Here is a 24,961-nt window from a genome sequence, read left to right as displayed (position 1 = left end):
GATCAAAGTCTTGTTGATCTTAATGACTATTAGACTCTTATGAAATTATTTATTTATTTATTTATTTTAAATTCAACTTTGATTCTGAATAACAACTGGAAAAATAACTTTGGATTTAAAACAAGTTTTTAAAGCTCAGATGCTCAGGTTGACAATCAGCTATAAGTGTTTACCGTTGTCCCTTGCAGGTTCAGGTATTCCTGAGATGAAGACCATTCTGCGAGGAGTGGTGCTGAAAGAATACCTCACCTTCAAAACTTTTGTGGCTAAAGTTATCGGCCTTACCTGCGCCCTGGGCAGTGGCATGCCCCTGGGCAAAGAGGTAAAGTGTGCAGAAATTGCCTTCACTCACTCTAAATGTACGTGTAGTACATCAGCACAACTACAAATTAATGCAGGGAGCCTTCTGAATGGGAAGACAGAGTGACGACATATGAGACACAGAAAAAGCTGACAACTTTGTCAGTCAGTGAGTCAGTCTTTAAAGTACGTGGCTCATAAGACTGAAATGAAATACAAGCTACATCCACACACGTTGGTGAAAATCATTTTCTTTCATGTAAGCTTTAGGTTTTAGCTGTAGTTTTATGTTTGTTGTATAATAAGGTAAGGTTTTAGAGCATCAAAATTAATCTTTCACATTTCTGCAAAGAGGAAAAAGAGTTACTATTCACTTTAGCCATGGTTATCAACTGGCTTTGCATATAATGGATTTTGGGGGGTTAACCTTTTGCCTGTTGAGTCGGGGGAGTGTAGGAATACAGTGATCTCTGGTGCTGGGTGTTTTGTCCCTACAAAAATTTCATGACATTGCAGTTACTGCAGGTTTTTACTATTGTTCTGTAGAGCTTGTAGTGTGCAAAAGTCTTGAGCCACCTCATTTTTTTATATTTTGCTTCCAAGGAGCCAGACTTTTAAAGTGGTCTTGAGCAATAATTCTCCCAGATTTCTGAAGTTTTTCAATGTTTTTCTTTGCACATTGGCTGCTTTTTCAGTCCTTGCACCTGACCATTCTCAGAGGAATGATGTTTGTTTAAGCTATTAAACATTGACCATCATCGAGCATAAAAGAGCACCCAACTCAAGGGATGAACAAATAACAGATAACAGACAAATTAAATTGCATATTTGGCACATTTTTATTAGCAGCCTGTCACAAAAAACATGTTATTTGTTGCCATTTCTTTACTTGAATCTATGAAAATGCCAAAGATAACACAGTTTGACATAAAATAGTATTTTTACACCAACAAGGTGATTCCCAAAGACCTATTAGCCGTGCTCTTGACATATCTAAGCATGGTGTGCAGTTTGTCCTAAAGAAAAATTGATGAAACTGGAGAAGTGGAGGACAAAAGGAGAAGTGGTAGGCCTGAAAAATTATCTACAGCAGATGAGCAGTATCTGAAAATCATGTCCTTAAGAAACAGGAAAAAATCCAGAAAAAACTCAGCAAAACTCAATCACTGACCCACATTCTACTGTTGTTGTTTACTAGCACAGTTTCAGTGATTCACAGCATTAAACCTTTTGTTGTGATAAAATACAGAACCCTCACTAGCAGCTAGGCTCTTTCAGATTTGAATGTCTATACAGGTTAGAACAAAGTGAGCAGTTAATTCAAATCGCTCCCTATTCTCACATGCAGTACATGAACCTTCTGCTGCTCATTCACATTTAGGTCCCCCACATCTCTGCGTCATGAATTACAAATTATTCACAAATGGCTGATGTGCTCAGGTACAGGTGGAAGAAAGAAGGAAGGTACAGAGATCTTTTCTACGCCAGGTGGGAGGGAGAAGACTGTTTTTCTGGGAATATTTACATCCCTCACTTCACTATGCAGATGTTGTTTATATCTTATGGACTAGTTTATGTGTGTAATGTGGTGAAGGTCACTATTTTTCAGTGTTTCATAACTAAAATGATTCAGGTGCGTACAGTTATCACCCTGAAGACTGCCTTGCCTAAAGACATTCTTGCAGGAAAATATTGTTTCCTGACACTCGCACACACAAACACCCTGCAGGCCCTTCTGGTTGCGTACCACTGCAGCAACATCCAGCGTTTAGATTCAGCACAGGCCTCTCACTGCCTTTTAAATTGAGCATCACTTTTCTGCTGCTCTCACTTTTAATCCTGTTAGTTCCACTTTGAACCTCATATTCTGAATGTTAATATTCCCTCAGACTTTCTCACTGCTGATGTGTTTTCAGAGAGTTGTGCTGTCTTGTGTTACTGACTCACAACAAACAGGAGCCTAGAGTGCTCCTTAATTTGTAGCTTTTGCACCTGATTTAGGTCTGCATTTTTCTTCTTGTCAGGGTCCCTTTGTACACATTGCCAGTTTGTGTGCAGCTCTCCTCAGCAAGTTCATGTCTCTGTTTGGAGGAATCTATGAGGTGAGTTTTTCACTTTTTTCTTTTTCACATTTTATTTAAAATATCTACTGTTATTTATTTGAATAATTTTATTATTTTAGCTTTTCAAGCTGAAAACTCTCACACTTTTGGTCTGAACTGTCTTGATGTCATAATCCAGATGTGCTCTTTATATTCCCATAAAGTTTTAAGATTAGTTTCTCTTTTTAATCTGTTAATTTCTGTGACTTGTCACTTGTAGCCACAGTAGATGATGTAAACATTGGTTGATCTGACATATAAAGAAAAAAAAAAAAAAAAAAAAAAAAAAAAATATATATATATATATATAAAAATATGATGTGGGACCTATGAATTCTTCGACACCCAACCAAGCCCCAATAATAAGTAGTAGTAGTACACTGAATACCAGAGCAGCTGACCTGAAAGATAAGATCATAGCTGAGATGGAAACCTGGACCCCTCAAAGCCGACTATGAAGACTACATGTAGTACCCTCTGAAAGTTTACTAGAAGATGCGAATGCAGCACTACGGACAATCCCTGCTTCGACCATCACTGAAACCAATCAGTTGATATATACCATGGCAGCAGTGATCCTTGAGATGCTTGGGTATAAGATGAACAGCCACAAGAAGAAGTACCCTCCATGGAAAAGATGACTAGAGGCTTAGATCAAGGCAGCACAAAGGGAAGTTAGCCAGCTATCACAGTTGCAGAAAGGTGTGATGAAGGAAGGGGCGCCTAAGAAGTACAACAGGCTGTCCATACCTGAGGCCTTAGAGACTGCCAAGCAAAGACTCACACCCTTGGCTAACCACCTAAATAGGTATACCCACAGACATAGAAGCCATGAGAATAAACCAGATGTTCTCCACTGAAGCATCCAAGGTGTGCTCTCAGTGGCAGGGGAACAATTTGAGAACAGCACCCCGACCAAGGCTGGAGATCACAGAACACATGAAATACCAAGCCAACACCAATGCTCAGTGGCTAGTGGATCTAAGAGCAGACCAAAGCAACCTCCCCGAACAGGATCCAGTAACCAACACCATGGCAGACATCCAAGAAATACTCGCACATATAAAGAGCTGAACAGCACCAGGCCCTGATATGATTCACACCTACCACCTAAAGAACTCCATGAGCAGTTAGCTTCAAAAATGAACTGGCTTCTAAAGGCTAAGATACACCCAGAATGGCTGACTGAAGGTTGGACAGTCCTAATTCCTCAGGACCCCCAGAAGGGACTGGTCCCTTTCAACTACCGGCCAATAACCTGCCTCAGTACAACATAGAAACTCCTGTCAGGCATCATAGCAGCTAAGAAGAGTACTCAGTACATGAGTAGGGCCCAGAAAGGAATTGGCAGAGATGCCAGGGGAGTGAAACACCAACTACTGGTAGATAGAGCAATCACTCCAGACTGTAAGAATGACCAACCTGTGCACCGCCTGGATTGATTACAAGAAAGCCTATGACTCGATGCTGCCCACATGGATCCTGGAATGCCTAGAACTATACAAGATCAACAGGACCCTAAGAGCCTTCATCAAGAACTCAATGGGGATGTGGAGAACAACACTAGAGGCCAACTTCAAGCAAACTGCACAAGTCACCATCAAATGTGGGATTTACCAAGGAGATGCTCTGTCCCTACTGCTGTTCTGCATAGGCCAGAATCCACTCAGCAAGATCATTAACAAGACTGGCCACGGATACCGACTATGGAATGGAGCAAACATCAGCCACCTTCTGTTCGTGGTTAACATCAAGCTGTATGCTAAGAGTGAACGAGATATCGATTCACTGATCCACACCACACAGATCTACAGCAGTGACATTGGAATGTCATTTGGACTGGAGAAGTGTAGTCAAACAGTAACAAAGAGAGGAAAGGTAGTCAGAACTGAGGGGATTGCACTACCAGAAGGCAACACTGCAGACATTGAGGACAGCTACAAGTACCTTGGAATCCCACAGGCAAATTAGATTAGATTAGATTTGTACAGTGCAGATTGCATCTAATCAGAAGTGCTTGAGCCGTAATAAAAAAAAGAGCATATGATAAGAAGAGCAGTATATGTACAGACGTGCAATAATATATATAAAGAAGTGCAATAAAATGGCCTGCAAGTCCAGAGGTCTAAATGGGATACGCCCCCAAGGGTGGTTGAGAATAACAGAGCAAATATCCTGTTGGAATTCCAGATACAGACAAACGTGATGGCTAACCACCAGACATAGAAGTGGTGGACAAACAAAGAAAGAAAGCCATAGTGATAGACATTGCAATACCAAGTAACAGCAACATCAAGAAGAAAGATCACAAGAAGGTCAATAAATACCAAGGGCTCAGAGAATAGCTAGAATGTGACCCCCAAACTGGGAGAATGGCTCCAGCAGATTCCAGGAGCAGCATCCGAGATCTCTGTCCAGAAGAGCGCAGTCCTGGGAACAGCTAAGATACTGCGCAGGACCCTCAAGCTCCCAGGCCTCTGGTAGAGGACCTGAGCTTGAAGGAAGAAGACTGTCCGCAGGGCGAGCTGAGATTTTTTATGTTCTTTCCTGATGTGGCTGACAGGGTGGGTTACAAAGTGTATTGTGGGTTTACAGCAACTGTGGTCAGACTAAAGCAGTTTAAATAGCGTGCCCCATGTAAGAGTTGCCAAGTGTTTTAGAATGGTGTCAACTGAGCCATCAAATGATGTGGGCTGGCACTAAGGTTAGCTGATCAGCCATGATCTACTAAAAAGAAGCTTTTGTTGAACGTAAGTGAAAAGCAGAATTCTGTGCAGGAATATTGGAACATTATAATCTATTGGGCTGTATCAATTAAATGATTTTATTGAGGCTTAGTGCATTTACAGGAGTATTTGGGGCTTTTTTTTATTTGTTATACTACCATTAAGGAAAGCACAATAATCAATTTTCTCACAATTTATATGATTGATGTATTTGACTTCATTTTTTTTAATCCACCGTCTCCACACTCAAACACGTGTATGGCTAAAACCAGACCTACACCCGCACCTCTCCTGGTCATTTAAATTCACTTCACTCACTGCTGTTGTAATAGCACACTGTCACACTACAATTATGCAGCTTGTCATATAAAAATGAGTTTTTATCTTTCTTTTCTTCATCGGTGTCACCAGTCTGAATAATGCTAGTGGACCACTAAAATCTAAAGTAGGGTTTGACGATTTTTCAGGTATGACTGAAAACAGGCCAGGCGGATATGGGCACAGTTCTAGCTGAAAACATTTGTCATGTTCATGTGGCCAGTTAAAAGACCACCTTATAAAGTGCTTCCAGCAGAAATGATGAGGTACAAAATCCGTAGTCCTTTTTATGTGAAAAATATGCACGTTATTTGAAACAAATATGTGGCTTTAAGAGTCTAAGTTAAACAAATAGAGTGTAAAGTCACAGTATTCCCCTGTGTGTGTGCCGAGGATCAGAAATACAAGAGAGAATCTTTTTTGTTTTGTTTTTTTCTTTTTAAAAGGCTGTAACATTAAAAGATACCCTCTTGAGCTGATTTGTCAGAAAGGCTGAAGCCTAATTATATTTACTGTTTTGGCAATAATGTGAAATCAGAAAATGGAAAATTGGGTAGCAGCGATGGATTGTGGTTGGAGTTTAGGTTTGATGAGCAAACACCAGCATCCAGTCAAATGAACATTCATTGTATTGTATAGATGCATGCCTTTTTAATCCAGAACATAATCTGCTTCAGTGTCTTATGCCCACTATACATGAGAATGGGTTTGGTATGGACTTATACAGTATTTGCTATGCAAAGTGACTTATACAATCTAGTGATGGTGCATCTGCAATTAGCTTTATAACCGCTGACACTTGGATTTAAGATGTCCATACACTCAAAGATTCAAACTGATGCAAAGTGTGTATGGGGCTTTCAGTGTAGGCATGGAATTCACTGAGGGCAATTTCACTTGTTCAGAATTGTTCACAAAAGCAACTTTGCAATATCTTGAGCCAGCCCTCACAGAATCTCCAGGTGAGAGAAAAAGTACAGGAAACGAAATAAAACAAAAGCTGAGAGAGGCATTTTTTAAAGACCAGGAAGAACACAGTGGAAGGAGTGGGCGCTGACATTTTTAAAGCTGTTCGAGGGTGAAGTTATAAAGAGAGAGCAGAAGGCTTGAAAAATGATGGATAATGACAAAGAGAAATGTGGAAGGAAGAACTAAAAGAATATATGAGAATGAAAGAGGAGTGCAGGAACTCATTTTTATCAGGGTTGGTTTTTGGGGTGCTGAAGCCTGCAGCTTGGTGCCTTTAAAATATATATATATATATATATATATATATATATATATATATATATATATATATATATATATATATATATATATATATATATATATATATATATATATATATATATATATTACAGAGCACATAGGCACAACGTGGTGCTATTAGTTTCTAACTTTTAATCTTTCTGTTGTTTGGGCAGTTAAAACTTTACACACAGAAACAAAATCCTTTTTTTTCCCTCTTTCTTCTTCAGGAATGGCTCTTTTTCATCACATGTAAGGTTAACAGCCACTGAAATTCCAATTTTATAAAGATTTAATCACTTTTATTTGTCCATGAATCAGATCTTTTCCCTGTCTGTTCCCAGAAAAGCATGTTTTGATTGAGATGAAGATTTTGTGGTAAGAGAGATTTGGGAGAAAAAAATCTGATGGAAATTATGCTGAGAGTGTGTCCATTGGGAGAAGAAGCTGGGAGAGGGAGAAAAAACAGAAACTCTTTACCCTTTTTGTTTTCTTATGAGATGTGAGCATCTCCTTTTGGGAGGTGAAGTGGTGGGAAGTTGAAGAGAGTACTGAGGACAGTTGGACTATATTCTCACTATATTCCTGTATCCCTACTTGATATCAACAGTACGCCCTTAAGCTAAAGGTAAACACTGTATTGGCAATAAAGATATTTTATTTGACTTAAATAAAGCCTTCGTCCATCCCCACCTCAGCCTCTTTGACCACATCTCCATCATGCTGGTCCCGGCCCCTGCTGAGACGCTCCAGACCAACAAAGAAGACCATCACTGTGTAGCCCAGTGATGCTGCCTCTGTACTGCAGGATTATTTTCAATGTACAGACTGGCAGGTCTTCAAGGATGCTGCTGTCTGAGAGGGAAAGGTTGATCTGGAGAACTATATATCTGCTGTCCTCGGTTACATAAGCAAGTGTGCTGTGGATGTTATCACCACCAGGACTGTGACGTGCTACCCAAACCAGAAACCCTGGCTGGATGCAGAGGTTCGCTCTATGCTGAAAGCCTGGGATGCTGCCCTCAGGTTTGGAGAGTCACAGACACTCAGGAGGGCCAGAAGAGAGTTGACTGCTGGCATAAAGAGAGCCAAAGCCACATATGCTCAGAATATCCAGGGACTCTTGTCCTCCCAGGATCTACGGAGCACATGGAAGGGCATCAAGTGCATCACAGAATATAACTCCAGAGATGCACTCCAGAGATCCCCTTCTGTTCACCCTGCTCACTTATGACTGCTCAGCAAAACACCCAGGCAGTCATTATTGTGAAGGTTGCGGATGACACAGCAGTGGTTGGATGCATCACCAACAAAGATGAGTCCAGCTACAGGCAGGAGGTGGAACACCTGGAGGGTTGGTGCAGAGAGAACAATCTCTGCATCAATGTGACAAAAACAAAGGCGATGATTGTGGACTTCAGAAAAGTCAGACACCACCTTGTCCCCCTGCACGTTGGAGGATCTTCAGTGGAAGTGGTCCCCAGGTACAGGTACTTGGGTGTAAACCTAAGTAACGACCTCACCTGGGGCAACAACACTTCCAGTCTGGTCAGGAAGGCACACCAGTGCCTCTACTTCCTCAGGCGGCTGAGGCGCGTTGGACTTGGAAGCTCAGTCCTCTCCCCATTCTACAGATGTGTGGTGGAGAGCGTCCTGGGCTCCTGCATCACTGTGTGGCACAGAAGCTGCTCTGCAGCAGAGAAAAAAGATCTGTAGAGGGTGGTGAAAGCTGCACAGAGGACTGTTGGAGTCAGCTTCTCCACCTTCACTGACGTTTACACTGCCAGATGCAGAAAAAAGGGCCACCTGCATCCTGAAGGGCCTCACACACACACAGCACACACACTCTTTGTTCCCCTCCCCTCAGGCAGGAGGCTGAGGAGCATCAAGAGCAGGACCACCAGACGGAGAGACTGTTGAACTCTGGTGGGGCTGTGTAGATGGGCTGCTCTTGCACAATTCCATATACATTCACACAGCTGCCACACACTTACTGCTGCTGTCATTTTTATACTGTAGTCCATCTTTTTTTTTATGTATGCATACATGTATATATTTTCTTTAGATTATTGTTAGTTATATTTATTCTTCTTTCATCACTGAAAGTGTCATAAATATTACATGGGCAACACTGGCACCTGAGGACAGAATTTTGTTCCACTGCGTGCAAATGTGATGCGAAAGGATCCTTGAATCCTAAAGCAACTCTGTCTAAAATCTCTTTTTTTTTTTTTTTTTGCTGTGTCAGAATTCAAGTGGCTGCTATGGGCTTTGTCCTGTGTTCTAGTTCTTCCTGGTAGTGTTAGATAAAGTTGAGGTCATGCAGGCCAGCAAAGTTCTTCCAAATTAAGTTTTTGTCCAGAATATACAAGTCACCTTTGGGGCCAAGCTCAAACTCTCTAAATAAAGTGGACAGACTAAATAATTTTTCAATTGAATTTTATTTATATAGCCAAATCACAGCAGTCACCTCAAGGCACTTTATACTGTAAGGTAAAGACCCTACAATAATTACACAGAAAACCCAACAGTCAAAACGACCCCCTATGAGCAGCACTTGGTGACAGTGGGAAGGAAAAACTCCCTTTAAACAGGAAGAAACCTCCAGCAGAACCAGGCTCAGGGAGGGGCAGTCATCTGCTGCCCCTGTTGGGCTGAGGGGAGAGAAAAAATACATGCTGTGGAAGAGAGCCAGAGATTAATAATCAGTAATGATTAAATGCTGAGTGGGGTATAAACAGAGTAAAAGAGGTGAATAAAAGAAACAGTGCATCATGGGAACCCCCCAGCAGTGTAGGCATATAGCAGCATAACTAAGGGATGGTTCAGGGTCACCTGATCCAGCCCTAACTATAAGCTTGATCATAAAGGAATTTTAAGCATACAGTAAATGAATAAACTAAGGCCATCTGCTTAAGGCTGATTGCAAATTTAGACATAAAACCTCACAGCTGCCTGAAAAAATTATACAAAATGTTTTAGTTAAAAATACAAAGCTCTTTCTTTGGTTTTTCCTTATATGGCCATCTCATGCGTACAGTCCTGACTGTGAACACAGAATCCTCACATGTATTCAAACCCTCTGTCTATAAGGGGTAGCCATTCAGAAAGAAAGCTGGCTTTAAGGTGGAAGGGAAGCAGAAATGGCTTCTTTTTTTCAGACAGTGGATGAAGTGCACCTCTTTCTGAGAACATATTACACATCGTGCAGCCAAAAGTTAGACATTTTAATGCTAATTGATGTAAATAAAAATGAAAGAAACATTTATAATTACACTTCATTATCTGATATTACTTCAGGTGAAGATAAAAAGTGGCAAAAAGCTCTCTGCTTTTGTCTGTGGTGGGTGTCAATACATGTGAAAGCAGAAACAGTTCCGGTCTGGTTTGACTTTTATATCCAGCCAGTATAAATGTAGCAGCAGTAATTAGTTGACAACTTACCATGATTTAACAAATTCTGCCTCCTCATTTTCCCTCTCATCCCACTATTTATTTGTCTGTTAAATTTTCCATCTGCCTCTCTTCCTTTATATTATTCTCTTCTGAAATCCCCATCATGGGCCTCATTAAATCGTCTACCTGTAACCCTCTGTTGCTCCATCCTGTTCTCCCTTCGCTCTAGAGTGTTGTGCTGCATTTTATGGCATATTAATGCTGAGAGTGTGTGTGGGGATATGTGAAGAGTCCCTCTGCAGCAGTATCTGGTCCTCTCCAATGTTTGAAGTACAGTATGCTAATGCAGCCTCTGGGCTGTAAAAATCAGCTTTTTGTTTCAGAGCGCTGTACGTTTAAAAAAAAAAAGAAAAAGTTAAAAAAAAAAAAGAAAAAAGTGGACTAGTGCTTGCCATGCACATGAAGTGTGTTTAATGACATTGCCATTTGATTAGATTTTATTACTTAAAATGCTTTTTCGTTGATCTGTGGATGTCAGTGGATGAAATGTTAAGTTAAATGCTAAAACACTGGAGACTCTGTTTCTTGAATCTTGCAATATAAAACAGCAAGAAGTAATGAAAAAGAGGCTGTCGTTTGTTCCTTGCTAGCTTAACCTGTGTTTCTTACTCCTGTGCTACCTAAAGGAGCCTGGTGTTACAGGGATTAAGGTAATTCAGCTTCAAAATTCCCAGCATGAATGTTCCTTCATCACTACAGCTGATCTGTCAGTCTGATTAACTGAACACTATCCGTTTATTAAAATATTTGGTTTCTTACATAAGCCCATACATAACACACTATTAAAATAAAGATAGCTAAATAAAGAAGAAAAAGAAAAGCCAAAACAAACCTTATGCGCACACACTCTTTTATCAGCACTTTATCAAATCCAGTGTGTGTGGTATTCATACCCAGTAGTATTTGTAACAAATGTACTGAGCCCTTTACTTTATCTGCATAATTTATTTATTTTTTTATCATTAATTAGAAATATAAACATTAAGTCTCCCATTCCTGAAAGTACATAGACTTTGTTGTGGAGCTTTGATTTAGTTGTCTCTCAAGTTGATTGGAGCCCACTAAGTCTGTAAAGGCCAAACAGGGCATTGTGGGTCTTTGATTCAGAGCGGACCAAGAACACAAAGGTCACACCAACAGATTTTTAGAAGTTCTCTGCAAAGATGGAGAACCTGCAAGACAGAGGACCATCTTGGCACAAGCATCACTTCAGTCGGGCCTTTATGGTAGAGCAGCTCCACGGACCATTTTGAGTAACGACATATAACAGTCGACTTAGTGTGCAAAATGGCATTTAAAGGACTCTGTGTGCATGAGGGAGAAGATTTTCTATTCTGATGAAACAATAATAGAACTTCTTGGGCAGAACTCCAAGCGTAATGCCTGGCAAAGACCCAGCACTGCTCATGACTACATAAAGTAGCTATAGTGAAGCACTATATAGTTTCACTCTTCTAAATGTTCATAAACTCTGTGATGAAGGGTTTAAAAGCATGAGAAAAAAAAAGGTCAGTTACTTTAAAAAAGATTTTTGTGTTTACATAGAACAACAGGTGACATAAGACAAAGACTGAAAAATATCTGCATCGGCTCCCAGACGAAGTTGTATTTGAAGCTAAATATTAAGGCTTATCTAAAGCACACCTACTTATGTAGATGTACTTTTTGTGAAATTAACAGTGAGGGACAGATTTGTGAAAGTTTGTTTTAACCTGGAAGAGAAAAATTGTGTTATGTAGACTCAAAGTGAAAACCTCCACTAACCTCCCTTTATCACTGCCATGCTGCTTGAAGGATATCGGTCTCATAGGAATGAAGGTAAATAAGAACAAAAGTGTCAAAAAGAAAAAAAACTCCATTCTCATTGTTACTTTCCCATCTGGCTGGCTGTGTTACAGTGCAGTTTATCATATAATCTATTGTTATTGTTGTTGGAGTGGTCATTAAAGAATTATGCTAATTTAATCTCTCAGCATTTTTCTTTCTTTCTTTCTTCTTTTTTTTGATATCAATAAATTTTGCTTTCATGTGTTCTTACTTTATTGTTGTTGTTTAAAGGCATCCAATTTATTTATAGCCGTTTAAAATTTGCTTAGTTGATTTTTAGAAATGTTTTATTTTGCTTGTTGTCTTCGTCATCATTGTCATTATTATTATTCTATTCCAACTGCTATAACAAAAGAATTTCTCAAATATGGGATAAATAAAAAAAATTCTTATCCCATCTTTATCTTATTATAGGTGCATCATAAAATGTAATGCATTTTCCTTACTTTATTACTTAAATTGGTTTTCTTTTCTTTTTCTTATTGTTGTTGTTGTTGGCTGACTGTCAGTGACTGAAATGTAAGCACTTGTGTGTGGTTTCAGAATGAGTCGAGGAACATCGAGATGCTGGCAGCAGCCTGTGCTGTGGGAGTTGGCTGCTGTTTTGCTGCCCCCATAGGAGGTGATTCTCCAGCAAACATAATGTAGTAACACAAGTGTGTCACACTTTGCAATAAGCTAAATATCTAAACTGTTTAATTTTTACAATTTATAACATAACACATAATGGGCACTGTGTTGCTGAAATGGTGCAATCAGTGATTTTTTTTTTTTTTTTTACAGATCTTTTAGTGGAGGTATTCTCTTTCTGTATACCTTCGTATCATCTCATGCTAAATTAGAACAGCCGTAGAGCACACTACCCACCTTTGTATCAGTGACATAATTTATTTAGCTTCTAGCAGGCTTTTTCTCAGCCTGTGCTTGTTCAGTCATTTTACACCCTGCCATGAATTTAATAGCAAAGCCTGAGCTGGAGGTAACATCCAAACATGGAGATCATGTCTAAATCCAGATGCTGGCTAACAAATTCAGCTGTGTGTAGCCAAAGGAAAAAGTCTTGTTGTTCAGTGTTAAATGAGTGTAACAGTCAACATGCACATCAAAAAAAGTTAGTTTAACTTATTTGTGCATATTTTGAGTGTTTGTTCCAGTGCTCATGCCTTGTTTTGTGTGTTTCAGGTGTGCTGTTTAGTATTGAAGTAACATCCACATTCTTTGCGGTGAGGAACTATTGGAGAGGTTTCTTTGCTGCCACCTTCAGTGCCTTCATCTTCAGAGTTTTAGCTGTTTGGAACAGAGATGAAGGTAGGACATGTTCATAATACTCAGTAATACAGTAAAATAAATCCACTTTAAGGGCCAATATTTTATTGCACAAGATGTAGTAGGGTATGTTTCTCTACATTTTATGTAAGGCCTCAAAACATATTAATCACAGTAATCAATTTCTTTTTAAATGAAATGCATATGTGCACAATACTGTATGATCCAAGTTAATTGTCTCAAAGAAAACTTTATTACACCTAAACACACCAAGTCAAACTTACTTTAGAAAAACATTCACTTTTAAAGTCAGTTCAAAATTATTGCAACTCTGTGCAATGAACTTGCAATCCTGTCACCTTTTGAAATGCTTTCTTTGAAATTGGGGGTCAAGTCTGCAACCACTCCGCAATCAGTTTCAAAGTAACTTTGGTGCATCAAAACAATGATAAAACAGCAATAAGATGGAGTCAGTTTGATATGAGTTTGGGATTTAATGGGACAAGTTTGCAATTATATGAAATCTGTTTGTGGTAATACAGCAATTAACTGTTGTAGAAAAAATTTATTGCTGTCTGCATACACAGAAATTGACACTAACTACTTACATTTAGAGTCCAGCCAGAACCTCACAGAAATGAAGCAGAAATTCAGAAGTAGTGAGTTGCTGCAAGACTGTGGTTTACCTGCAAAATGACATGTTCTCAGCTTACTTACTTGGTGTTAGTGCTTCCCATGTTGTGGACAGCAAGCGATCTCCAGGGATCACAATCTTGTGCGAGAACCTCTGCATCGTCCCATGAAGTGTTCAGGACTTTCAAGTCTTATATGAACATTCTTCACCAGGTGTTCTGGGCCATCTGTGTAGTCTTTTGGCACCAGGAGGCAACCAGCTCATTGCCCTCAAAATAGAATTTTCTTCCTACCAAAACAGAAAACTGAGAAATCTTCAGTCGTACATGCCTAAACCTTCTTGGAGATTTCCAGAGCCTTGTTAGTGTTTTCATTTTACATGGAATTTTCTCCCACCATCTGTTTAATGTAATCAGGTATTGTGAGGTTTGGAGTTTTGGGCAGCACCTCCACAATAAGCTAAAATTTTACTTTTTACTCCCCACCTTCCATCAGTCAGTCATCCATCAACAGCTGTAATATCTTTTTTCATTGTTCTACATGTGTTTAGATCTGGTTTTAACCTTGACTTATATTGCCTTTGATGACTGTTCAGTGATACAGTGGCTTGTCCTCTTTCTTAACCTCTCCTCTCCCTGTCTCCAGAGACCATCACGGCCCTTTTTAAAACCCGTTTCCGGCTAGACTTTCCCTTTGACCTACAGGAGCTTCCTGCCTTTGCTGTTATTGGGTAAGATGCTGAAATTTGTTTAGAAACTAAAAACTAAAAATAAAAACTAACCATCAGTTTCAGCTCATCAATTTGGCATTACTCAAAAGGTGTGCATACTGTAAACAAGGCCACTTAGGAAGTAGAAAAAGTTGCTTGTCAACAAATATTAGTAACAAAATGAAAACACGTTTCTTTCACAATTGAAGTTCAAAGAAATTTTAAATAGAGTCATCCACTACGAGTCACTGTTTTAGTCCATCTGGTTCTTCTGATAGGTATTCCCATTTATTATGATTGCCTCATAAATTCAGATATTATTCAGGAGATCCACATACTGTAGCTTCTGAAGGTGTTACCTCAGGGTGGACTGCATGAGTCACCTAACATGGATTATTCAGTTTGCAGCAGTTGCCAGTGCACTAAGGGACGTCTTATTTTATCCTGTCCTAGCCTGAGGGCTCTTCCATGCCTGTGAAAGAGACCATGGACTCCTAGAAAGAAGCTGGTGGAGGGATGGGGGGGGTGCTCTTACTCTATACTCCTTTCTTTTTCAGAGGAAAGCGCATCCCTGTGTGTAACGTGTGCATTGACTCCTGGAGAAAAGAAAATCCCTCTTTTTTTTTTTTTCTTTTCTTTCTGTCTCATCTTTTTTTTCATACTTTGGCTCTTTTCTTTTTTTTTTTGGTCCGGGGGCATTAACACCCACCACTGCATCAGTGGCTTGCATATACAGTGTACTGTCTCCAAAGAAGGCAACGTAGTGCTTAGTCCCAGTTTTACACTCTGCGAGTGTGTGTGTGTGTGTGTGTGTGTGTGTGTGTGCACTGGCAGGTCGGTGTGTGTGCCGGTGCATCTGTGTAGTTTTCATCTTCCCCTGCCAGTAGCTGTCAAGCAGGGAAAGTCGGTCAGTGTCTCAGTCAACTAGGCCAGAAAGAGTTTGGTGTGTGCTACATGCTGCCAAGGGCATGTCTTTGAAGAGTCACATATTACTCTACTTACTGTTTGAGCCTTTAGGAGTGAGAGGGTCACTGTAACAGGAGGCAGGCATGCAGCCTGATTCTTGTGCACTAAAACATGTACATGTAAAAACACAGCATACGTGCCCATAGGTGGTACATGTGTGCGTACCTGCACTTTTTTAGGCCAACAGGCAAATGGTTATTTTTGTTATAAACTAGTCTGCTGATTACTTTCTCCATTAATCAACAGAATATCAGATAACAGAAAAACTATCATAAAATATATGTTTTCCCCAAAATATGCAATGACAACATGAGATCAAATTTTTTTCAAATTCAGTGAAATCTTTTAATCAGCTACTTGTTGCAGCTATTTCTGATTTATTAACAATTGATTAACTAGATGAAGAATGAATGGATTTGTTGACCAACAGCAATTTAGCAGTTTAACAATCATTTATAAAGCAAATAGTTGCAAGTAAAAAATATTTGAAGCATTTAGACCGCTGAGTATACAATAGAAATCATTTTAAAAATAATTTTCATATTAATCTTTAATAAAATGTTGAATTCCTGTTTTTTTGTTCTTTTTCTGCCTTCTCTAGTAATGACTTTGATGTCGGCCACCTAACCACCTAACCACCTCACCTGGCCATACCTTTAACATCTTCTTGTCCTGTATAGTACCCTAAGCCTTTTTCTAATCATGAGCAAATTCTAACACTGAAGCACACCGGAGAGAGAGAGAGTTTTTTTTTAAGTGTACACTACAAAGCACACAAAGGTAGACGTGCTGTTTCCTTCAGCTGTGCCACAGGGGCAAAGACTCCCTCATCATTCTGTTCATTATTTATTCAAAGGTATTTGATGGAATTAATAATGCAGCAAGATAAATTTATAAGCATTAGGTTGTCTGCACAGCTGTCTGAGTCTATTCTTTTGCGGCCTCTTTTCTCTGCTTTCTTTCCCTCTCACTACCATAAAGAGGACTCCCACCGAGCTTTTAAATGCACGCTTATATAAACCTCTTTTTCTGCTTTGTCTCTGACTCCCCCACAAATCCCCATCTGACACTGTGTTCTCTCTCTTTTATTCTTACTGTCTCTTGGCTGCGACTTCCTGTTCACTTTATTTTTCATACCAGCGTCTGTCTTCTCTTAATGTGTGTCTTTTTTGTTTCTGTCTACAGCATATCTCTCCCACATGTTTTGTTGACTTTCTCTTTTTCCTCCATTCCCATGTCTTTGTTTCCCCATTTCCCTCAACTTTACAGCATTACATTTGCACTTATTACCAGTATCCGCCTCCAGTCGATTAGAAAGTCATTACATTTTCATTGTTTTTATTGCACTGACTGCACTGGGGACATCCTATGGAGGTGGATCAAGTGAGAAAAATGTTGCACTTGATGTATTGATGCTTTGGTTTGTTTACACTTGAACAAATTTATTCCATTCTGTTTCAATTTGATGCATTATGCTAGGTGGGAAGAAAAAGAGTCCAACTTCTTTTTTTTCTGTCTGCAGTATTGCCAGTGGTTTTGGTGGGGCTTTGTTTGTCTACCTGAACCGACTGATTGTCCAGTTCATCAGGAAACAGAAGGTCATCAACAAATTTCTAATGAAAAAGTACGTATAACCAGCTGATGAAAAAAAAATGGTACATAGCAGTGAAAGTTGCTGCACTTTCAACTTTCACTACATTGTCTGATGTTCAAGAAACCAGTATGAGATGATCTGAGTTTTGTAACACAGTGTGTTATCTTGGTAGCAGTATCAGAAGATCGGTACACTTTGGTCACTAAGGCATGGGCATAGTCAGCAACAACACTTAGGTGGGCTGTGACATTTAAACAATGCTTAGCTGGTACTAAGGGGGGCCAAAGTGTGCCAAGAAAATATCCCCCAGAGCAGTATACCAGCATGCACAGCCTGAACCATTGGTACAAGGCAGGATGGATCCATGCTTTCATGCTGTTTACGCTAAATTCTGACTATACCAATTGAATGTTGCAGCAGAAATTGAGACTCATCTGAACAAGCAATGTTTTTCCAGTCTTCTGTTTCCCAATTTTGGTGAGCCTGTGTGAATTGTAGCCTCAGTTTCCTGTTCTAAGCTGACAAGAGGAGCCACCTGGTGTGGTCTTCGGCTGATGTAGCCCATCTCCTTCAAGATCCAACGTGCTGTACGTTCTCATTCTTCTGCATTCCTTGGTTGTAACAACTGGTTATTTGAGTTAATGTTGCCTTCCTATCAGCTCGGAGCAGCCTGACCACTCCCTGACCTCTGACATCAATAAGCTATTTTCAAGCCGAAAACTGCCACTCACTGAATATTTTCTCCTGTCTTTTTTTTTTTGTCCATTATCTGTAAACTTTACAAACAGTTGTGTGGCAAAAATCTCAGTATATCAGCAGTTTTTGAAAAACTCAGACCAGCTCATCTGGCACCAACAACCACTGCATGTTCAAAGTACAGTAAATCACCTTTCTTCCCCATTTAGATGCTCAGTTTGAACTTCAGCAGGTTGTCTCAACTATATCTACATGCCTAAATGCATTGAGTTGCTGCCACATGATTTGCTGATTAGATATTGGATGAGCAGGTGAACAGGTGAACAGGTGTACCTAATAAAGTGACCAGTAAGTGTATCTCATTTATAAAATTATTATTTTTAATTAAACAAACTGGCCAACTCAATGTACTTTTCCTTCTTCTCTCGAAGGCTGCTTCCATGCCTTCTTCCCATGGCACAGTAAGTTCAACCACGATCACCGTGTTTTCAAAGGTTGACCACAGGCCAATATCTGGCCTGAGGGAAGTTACCGTGATCTCATGGGGGAACTGGAGCTACCAGTTCAAGTCAGCCATCATTTTCCACTCCCCTCCAGGTGCCAGGATGGACCACTCTCTCTGATTGGTGTTCTGTTCCCGTTCCCTCTTCATGGTTGGAAGCTTCCAAGATCTTAGCCAGCACCCGGTCATGGCACCATCTGTACTGGGTCAGAACTTCTTTACAGAATGTTCTGCAAGCTGGAGTTCTGGATGCTGCAAAGATGGCAGTTTGCTTCTGTGCCATTACACAGATGGAAGTTTCTGGGACTTAGGAGGATGTCATACATGGATCTGATGAGCAAGCGCAGTTTTGCCTGTGGGATCTTCCACATATTAGCCTATGTTATGGCCCTGTGGGTGACTGCGTCCCAAGTAGTCCACCTTCCTTGGTGCTTTTGGCTCACAGATCTGGCTCACAGATCTTATAAGCCATCTCCTCCAGTCTAGTCACTTCGAACACCACCAGCTTTTTCCTCTCCCTTTTAGAAGCTCAGCCCCATCTTAGCCCAGTCTTGCCTGGCTACAACCACCCAAATATTTCCCGAAGTTTCAGCTGACTGATGGCGCGTGTGACTGCTTGTTCAGCCTTCTACTTCCACCCTGTTTGAACTGGGACAGGTCCCCAGTGCCCCCCCACCACCACCACCACCACCACCATACATACTGATTGGTCTGCAAGCAGGGGGATCTTTTCCCCTTTTACCAAAAAGGTGTTGCTCCTTCTGCCTTTCTGGATTGACAAGCTCTGAGACTTTGCTGGTTTAAACTCCATCCTTCTCCAGGTAAAGAGTTTTTCAAGCCTTCGCAGGAGCCTGCTGATGCAAGCAGATGTCTGCAGGATGGTCGTGATGTCATTCATATAGGCTCTTAGGGCAAGTAGGCGCTGCCCTGACTGGCTTCTACTGTAACTCCTCTGACCATTTGTCTCCCAATGATCAGAATGATTTCAAAGAGTGCTTTCTGGAGTTCCTGCCAGCCTGATCTAGCTGCCTGAGATGAATAACAAACATAGAAGTTGCTAAATTAGTCGGATACCAAATTCTGGATGGAAGTTAAAGGAATATGGAAGAAATTAAGTGCAACGGAGATCAGTTGGCATGGGACTGAGCCCTATGCATTTGTCAGATCCAGCCAGGCCACGTGCAGATCTTACTTAGCATGCTTGGCTGTCTGGATTTGCTCCCAAATCAAAGAACAATGTTCAATGCAGCCAGTAAAACCTGGCACTCGTGCCTTCTGACAGCTTGTGTTGGACAGGAGGTAGATAGTCATGCATCTTGCCACAACAGAGAAAACGATCTTTCCTTCTACGCTGAGTTAGGCAATACCTCTGAACTGGGTGATGTTCCAAGCACCTTTCTCCTTTGGGATAAAGGTGGTTAAGGCTCTGCACTATGTTGATGGCGCCTCCACCGGTGCCATCGGGCCAGCTACAGGGTCGTCAACTGGGAGCCATCCTTCTCAGATGTTTCACCCCTTTAATCCCAGAACATCTCCAGGTGGTGGGGCAGCAATAGGGATGTCTCCCTACCACCCCCTGCAGTTGGCCTCACAATTTTCTTTCCTATCTCAGGTCTGTTCTTTGGAGCTAAATCCAAAAGCTCCCGCTTCACTTCCTCAGCCAGTTCCATAGAAGCCTTCCTCTACCTGGACCCGGTAATTCTGAGAGTCTTCAGGAATTGTTGTAACGACTTTCAAGTGAAGCCTCTGCAGCCGACTTTAACTCGATAGGTGGATACCTTCTACCCAGCTTCAGTGCATGTCGCAGGCAACTCACTGTATTTGTAGAGCAGTTTTTGACCAGTATGAATTTGAAAGGACTATAATGACAAATGAGAGCAATTTATTTGATTTGTAACTTTCCTTTTTTTTTTTCCTTAAGTAAACCTCTTTAAAGCATGTATGAGATTTATTCATCCACATCACACTGAAGCTGAACATAGACCTGCTCAGTAACAGCAACAAATTTTTTTTGATACAATAGTATATTCTCAACCTGTCCCTCATGCTGTCCTGTCCTCATGCTGTCCTGTAGAGGTTAAACAAGGTTAAAATAAGTAGAGGTTAAACAAGGTTGGACATTTGTACAATGTCCATGGTAAATGGTGTTAATTGAGTCATCTACACATTCTGAAACAGTGTTAACATGAATTCCTTCATGCACTGATGAATGTACATCAGACTTTTTATGATCAAAGAACACACTGATTGTTTCTGTTTTTCAATCCGTTACTCTGTCTGCTGCTTTAATTTTTCTTTCTCCCTCTTTTAGACGGCTGCTGTATCCAGCACTGGTCACTTTTGTCATTTCTACACTCACATTTCCTCCTGGCTTTGGACAGTTTATGGCTGGAAGGGTAAGTTCCCCACACTCATAAAACACATTTATTATTTTTTATCACTTATACTCAATGCACTACAACTATTACAGTGGATATGAAAGAAAGCCTGGGGCATTATAGCCCATTATGTGCTGATATATATGATTTTTAATATGTATGTTATGTACCCACAGTATTTTTTTGTGTGGTTTTTGCTGCATTCAAATGTATCCATCTATGAATGATTTACATGTCTCACTGTGTTGTTGTGGTCTTTGTGCAGCTGAGCCATCTTGGATCATTAGATTGTTAATATAACAACTCAGTTACCATTCATGTCAGGATGTAGTTGTTTTTTTAATGCTTGCAGCACAGGTTCAGATGTGTTTGTGTGTCACCTGTGTACACTGGAGACTTGGATGAATATACTTTCTCTTTGCTCCTGGGATGACTCATAACTGTGTGCATGTGACTTCTTTCCAATATCACTCACTTCATCTGTCTAATTATCAGTATTAGAAAGGGAATAGTCTCTGCATCCTAGGACTCTACACTCACATACAGCACACACACACACACACACACAGTCACTTCATCTTAGTTGCTAATGAAAGGGTGAGTCAGGCCTGTATAGCTCTAAATCTGCCCACACTGGCCCATTCCTCTTTGGAGTGTACACTCAAAATTACGTATCTCTTATCTCTCAATCTTGCTCACAACCTCCTCATTCGTGGTCTTTTTGGACGTGGGCAACATTATCCCCACCAGTGTCTACTGTCAGTTTTAAACAGCTGCAGTTAAATTTGTGTTCTAATATTTGCTGCCTGCTATCTTAGAAATGTAACATCATTAGATGTACAAACACAATTCTAAAAAAGTTGTGATGTTGTGTAAAATGTAAATAAAAACAGGATGCAATGATTTATCTCATAACCCATATCTTATTCACAGTTAAACATAGAAAATGTGCCAAATGTTTAAACTGAGAAAATGAACCACTTTAAGAAAAAAAAAGTTTGGGGCACGGCCATGTTTACTACTGTGTAGCATCCCCTCTTCTTTTAACAACAGTCCATAAATGTCTCAGAATGTTTCTCTCCCAAAAGTTGCTGGAATTGTAGGAGGGGAATATTGTCCCATTTGATACAGGACTCTACCTGCTCAATATTCCTAAATATATGACAAATATCTTTGTCATATATTTTATTGGTAATGCTTTCTTTTAAGGCCCGCTCTTAAGCCGTAACTATCCTGTCAGTAAATTTTAGTTATGTGGAATTACACCGTAATTATTTTTAATTCCGCCGTAATTATTTTTTAATTCCGCCGTAATTATTTTTAATTCCGCCGTAATTATTTTTAATTCCACCGTAATTATTTTTACTACGGCTGAATTATTTTTAATTTCGCTGTAATTATTTTTAATTCCGCCGTAATTATTTTTACTAAGGCTGAATTAGTTTTAATTCTGCCGTAATTATTTTTAATTCCGCCGTAATTATTTTTACTACGGCGTAATTAAAAATAAGTACGGCAGAATTCCACATAACTAAAATTTACTTACAGGATAGTTACGGCCAAAGGGCGGGCCTTAAAAGAAAGCGTTACCATAATGGATGCAGTATACGAAATATGCCTGAATATTGTATTGCTGAAATATGCAAGGTCTTCCCTGAAAAGACGTCATCTGGATGGGAGCATATGTTGCTCTAATATGCTCCTCTTTAGTCCAGAGGACGCAGCATCCTTGTTTTCCAAAAAGAATGTCAAATTTTGGTTCATCAGAATAGTTATCCACTTTCAGTCCATTTTAAATTAGCTTTAGCAGGTGCCAGGGTGGCTCAGAGTTTGAGCAGGCGACCATATATGCCGCGTTGCGGTGCAGGTGTCGCAGGTTTGCATCCCGACCTGTCGCCATTTATCGTATGTCTTCCCCCATCTCTCACCTCCTATTTTCTAGTCTCTCTCCACTGCAAACTATCAAATAAAGCCATAAAAGGCCAAAAAATTAATAAAAAAAAAAGAGCTTTTAGATGGTGGCATTTCTGGATCATGTTCACATATGGCTTTTTGTTTGCATGATAGAGCTGCATTTGTGGACGGCATGGTGAACTGTGTTCACAGACAGTGATTTCTGTGAGCCCACAACAGAATCATACCTGTTTTAATGTAGTGCTGCCTGAGGCCCTGAAGATCTTATCCCTTGGGCACAGAGATTTCTCCAGATTCTCTGAATCTTTTGATGATGTAGACGATGAGGTATTTAGTCTTTTCAAGTTTACATTGAGGACCATTATTCTGAAATTGTTCCACAATTTGTAGACAATTTTTTGCAGATTGGTGAACTTTGGCCCACCTTTACTTCTGAGAAACTCTGCCTCTCTAAGATGCTCTTTTTAGACCCAATCATGTTACTGACCTGTTGCCAGTTAACCTAATTAGTTGCAAAATGTTCCTCCAACTGTTGCTTTTTAGTAACACTTACTTTTCCAGTCTTTTGTTGCCCCCTTCCCAACTGCTTTTGAGACATGTTGCTGCCATCAAATTCAAAAGGAGCTAATATTTATCATGAACTAGTTGAATGTTTTACTTTAAACATTTAAACATATGTTTAAACATATGTATTCTGTGTTCTACTGTGAATTAAATATAGTTGTGTGAGATTTGTAAATCATTGCCTACCCTTTCTATTTACATTTTAATGGCATCCCAACTTTTCCGGAATTGGGTTGGTACTTTAATCAAATCATCTCCCATGCTAACAGACTGTAGTGTTGTGTGCTTAGTACGAGCATTTACATTTTCTACTCAATTAAGAGACACAGCAAATTTTCATGCAATTTAAGGTTAAAAAACCTTTATATACTACAGAACATCTTTTACAGTTTTCTCAAGTCTCAAGTAACAAAATAACATTATTAGATGCTCTCTCATTATAATCAAGGGCTTTCTTAATACTTTTTATTTAATGAGAAACTTTGCACTTTTACAAGATTCTTTTTACATTATTATTCAATATTGTCTTTGTAAGATACTAATTTATTTAGGATTTTTAAAAATCATTTCATTACATTAAAAGCATTTCTTCAGATCATTATAGTGCAAAGTCTTTCCAAACTACCTTTAAAGTAGTAGTAAACATTTAAGAAGTGATAATGTAACTCAGAGAAACACATGGTAATGTATACTATATTGCCAAAAATATTCACTCACCAAACCAAATCATTGAATCACTGTGTTCCAATCACTTCCATGGCCACAGGTATATAAAACCAAGCACCTATGCACGCAGACTGCTTCTACAAACATTTGTGAAAAAGTGGATCGCTATCAGAAGCTCAGTGAATTCCAGCATGGTACCGTGATGCAACTTGTGCAACAAATCCAGTCATGAAATTTCCTCTCTACTAAATATTCCACAATCAACAGTCAGTGGTATTATAAAAAAGTGGAAGTGATTGGGAATGACAGCAACTCAGCCATGAAGTAGTAGGCCACGTAAAATCATAGAGCGGGGTCAGTGGATACTGAGGCACATAGCACACAGAGGTTGCCAACTTTCTGCAGAGTCAATTGCTACAGACCTCCAAATTTCAGGTGGCCTTCAGATTAGCTCAAGAACACTGTGTAGAGAGCTTCATGGAATGGGTTTCCATGGCCGAGCAGCTGCAGCCAAGCTTTACATCACTAAGCACAATGCAAAGCATAAGATGCAGTCCTGTAAAGCACGCTGCCACTGGACTCTAGAGCAGTGGAGACGTGTTCTCTGTAGTCCATCTGGCAATCTGATAGATGAGTCTGGGTTTGGCGATTGCTAGGAGAACAGTACTTGTCTGACTGCATTGTGCCAAGCGTAAAGTTTGGTGGAGGGGGATTATGATGTGGGATTGTTGGGTTCAGCCCCTTAATTCCAGTTAAAGGAACTCTTAATGCTTCAGCATACCAAAACATTTTGGACAATTTCATGCTCCCAACTTTGTGGGAACAGTTTGGGAGTGGTCCCTTCCTTTTCCAACATGACTGTGCACCAGTGCACAAAGCAAGGACCATAAAGACATGGATGAGTGAGTTTGGTGTGGAAGAACTTGACTGCCCTGCACAAAGTCCTGACCTCAACCCAACAGAACACCTTGGGATTAATTAGAGTGGAGACTGAGCCAACATCAGTGTCTGACCTCAAAAATGCGTTTCTGGACGAATGGTCAAAGATTCCCATAAACACTCCTAAACCTTGTGGAAAGCTTTCGCAGAAGAGTTG

General features: G+C 40.0%; 1 protein-coding gene across 1 annotated transcript in view; it reads left to right on the top strand.

The window, feature by feature from the left end:
- The window catches only part of clcn2b (chloride channel, voltage-sensitive 2b), a 197,950-nt gene that overhangs the window by 97,273 nt on the left and 75,716 nt on the right, over positions 1-24,961 (top strand). The window contains exons 5-11 of the mRNA XM_030744507.1: positions 189-322; positions 2,325-2,402; positions 12,521-12,599; positions 13,160-13,285; positions 14,522-14,606; positions 17,074-17,175; positions 20,655-20,739. Coding sequence (XP_030600367.1) covers positions 189-322; positions 2,325-2,402; positions 12,521-12,599; positions 13,160-13,285; positions 14,522-14,606; positions 17,074-17,175; positions 20,655-20,739 — 689 coding nt within the window. The remainder of the gene's footprint in view (positions 1-188; positions 323-2,324; positions 2,403-12,520; positions 12,600-13,159; positions 13,286-14,521; positions 14,607-17,073; positions 17,176-20,654; positions 20,740-24,961) is intronic.

Source organism: Archocentrus centrarchus, chromosome 13, assembly GCF_007364275.1.
Source record: "Archocentrus centrarchus isolate MPI-CPG fArcCen1 chromosome 13, fArcCen1, whole genome shotgun sequence".
NCBI lineage: Eukaryota > Metazoa > Chordata > Actinopteri > Cichliformes > Cichlidae > Archocentrus > Archocentrus centrarchus.
The sequence above is the reverse complement of the archived record's forward strand: the minus strand, read 5'-3'. Positions and strand labels throughout refer to the sequence as shown.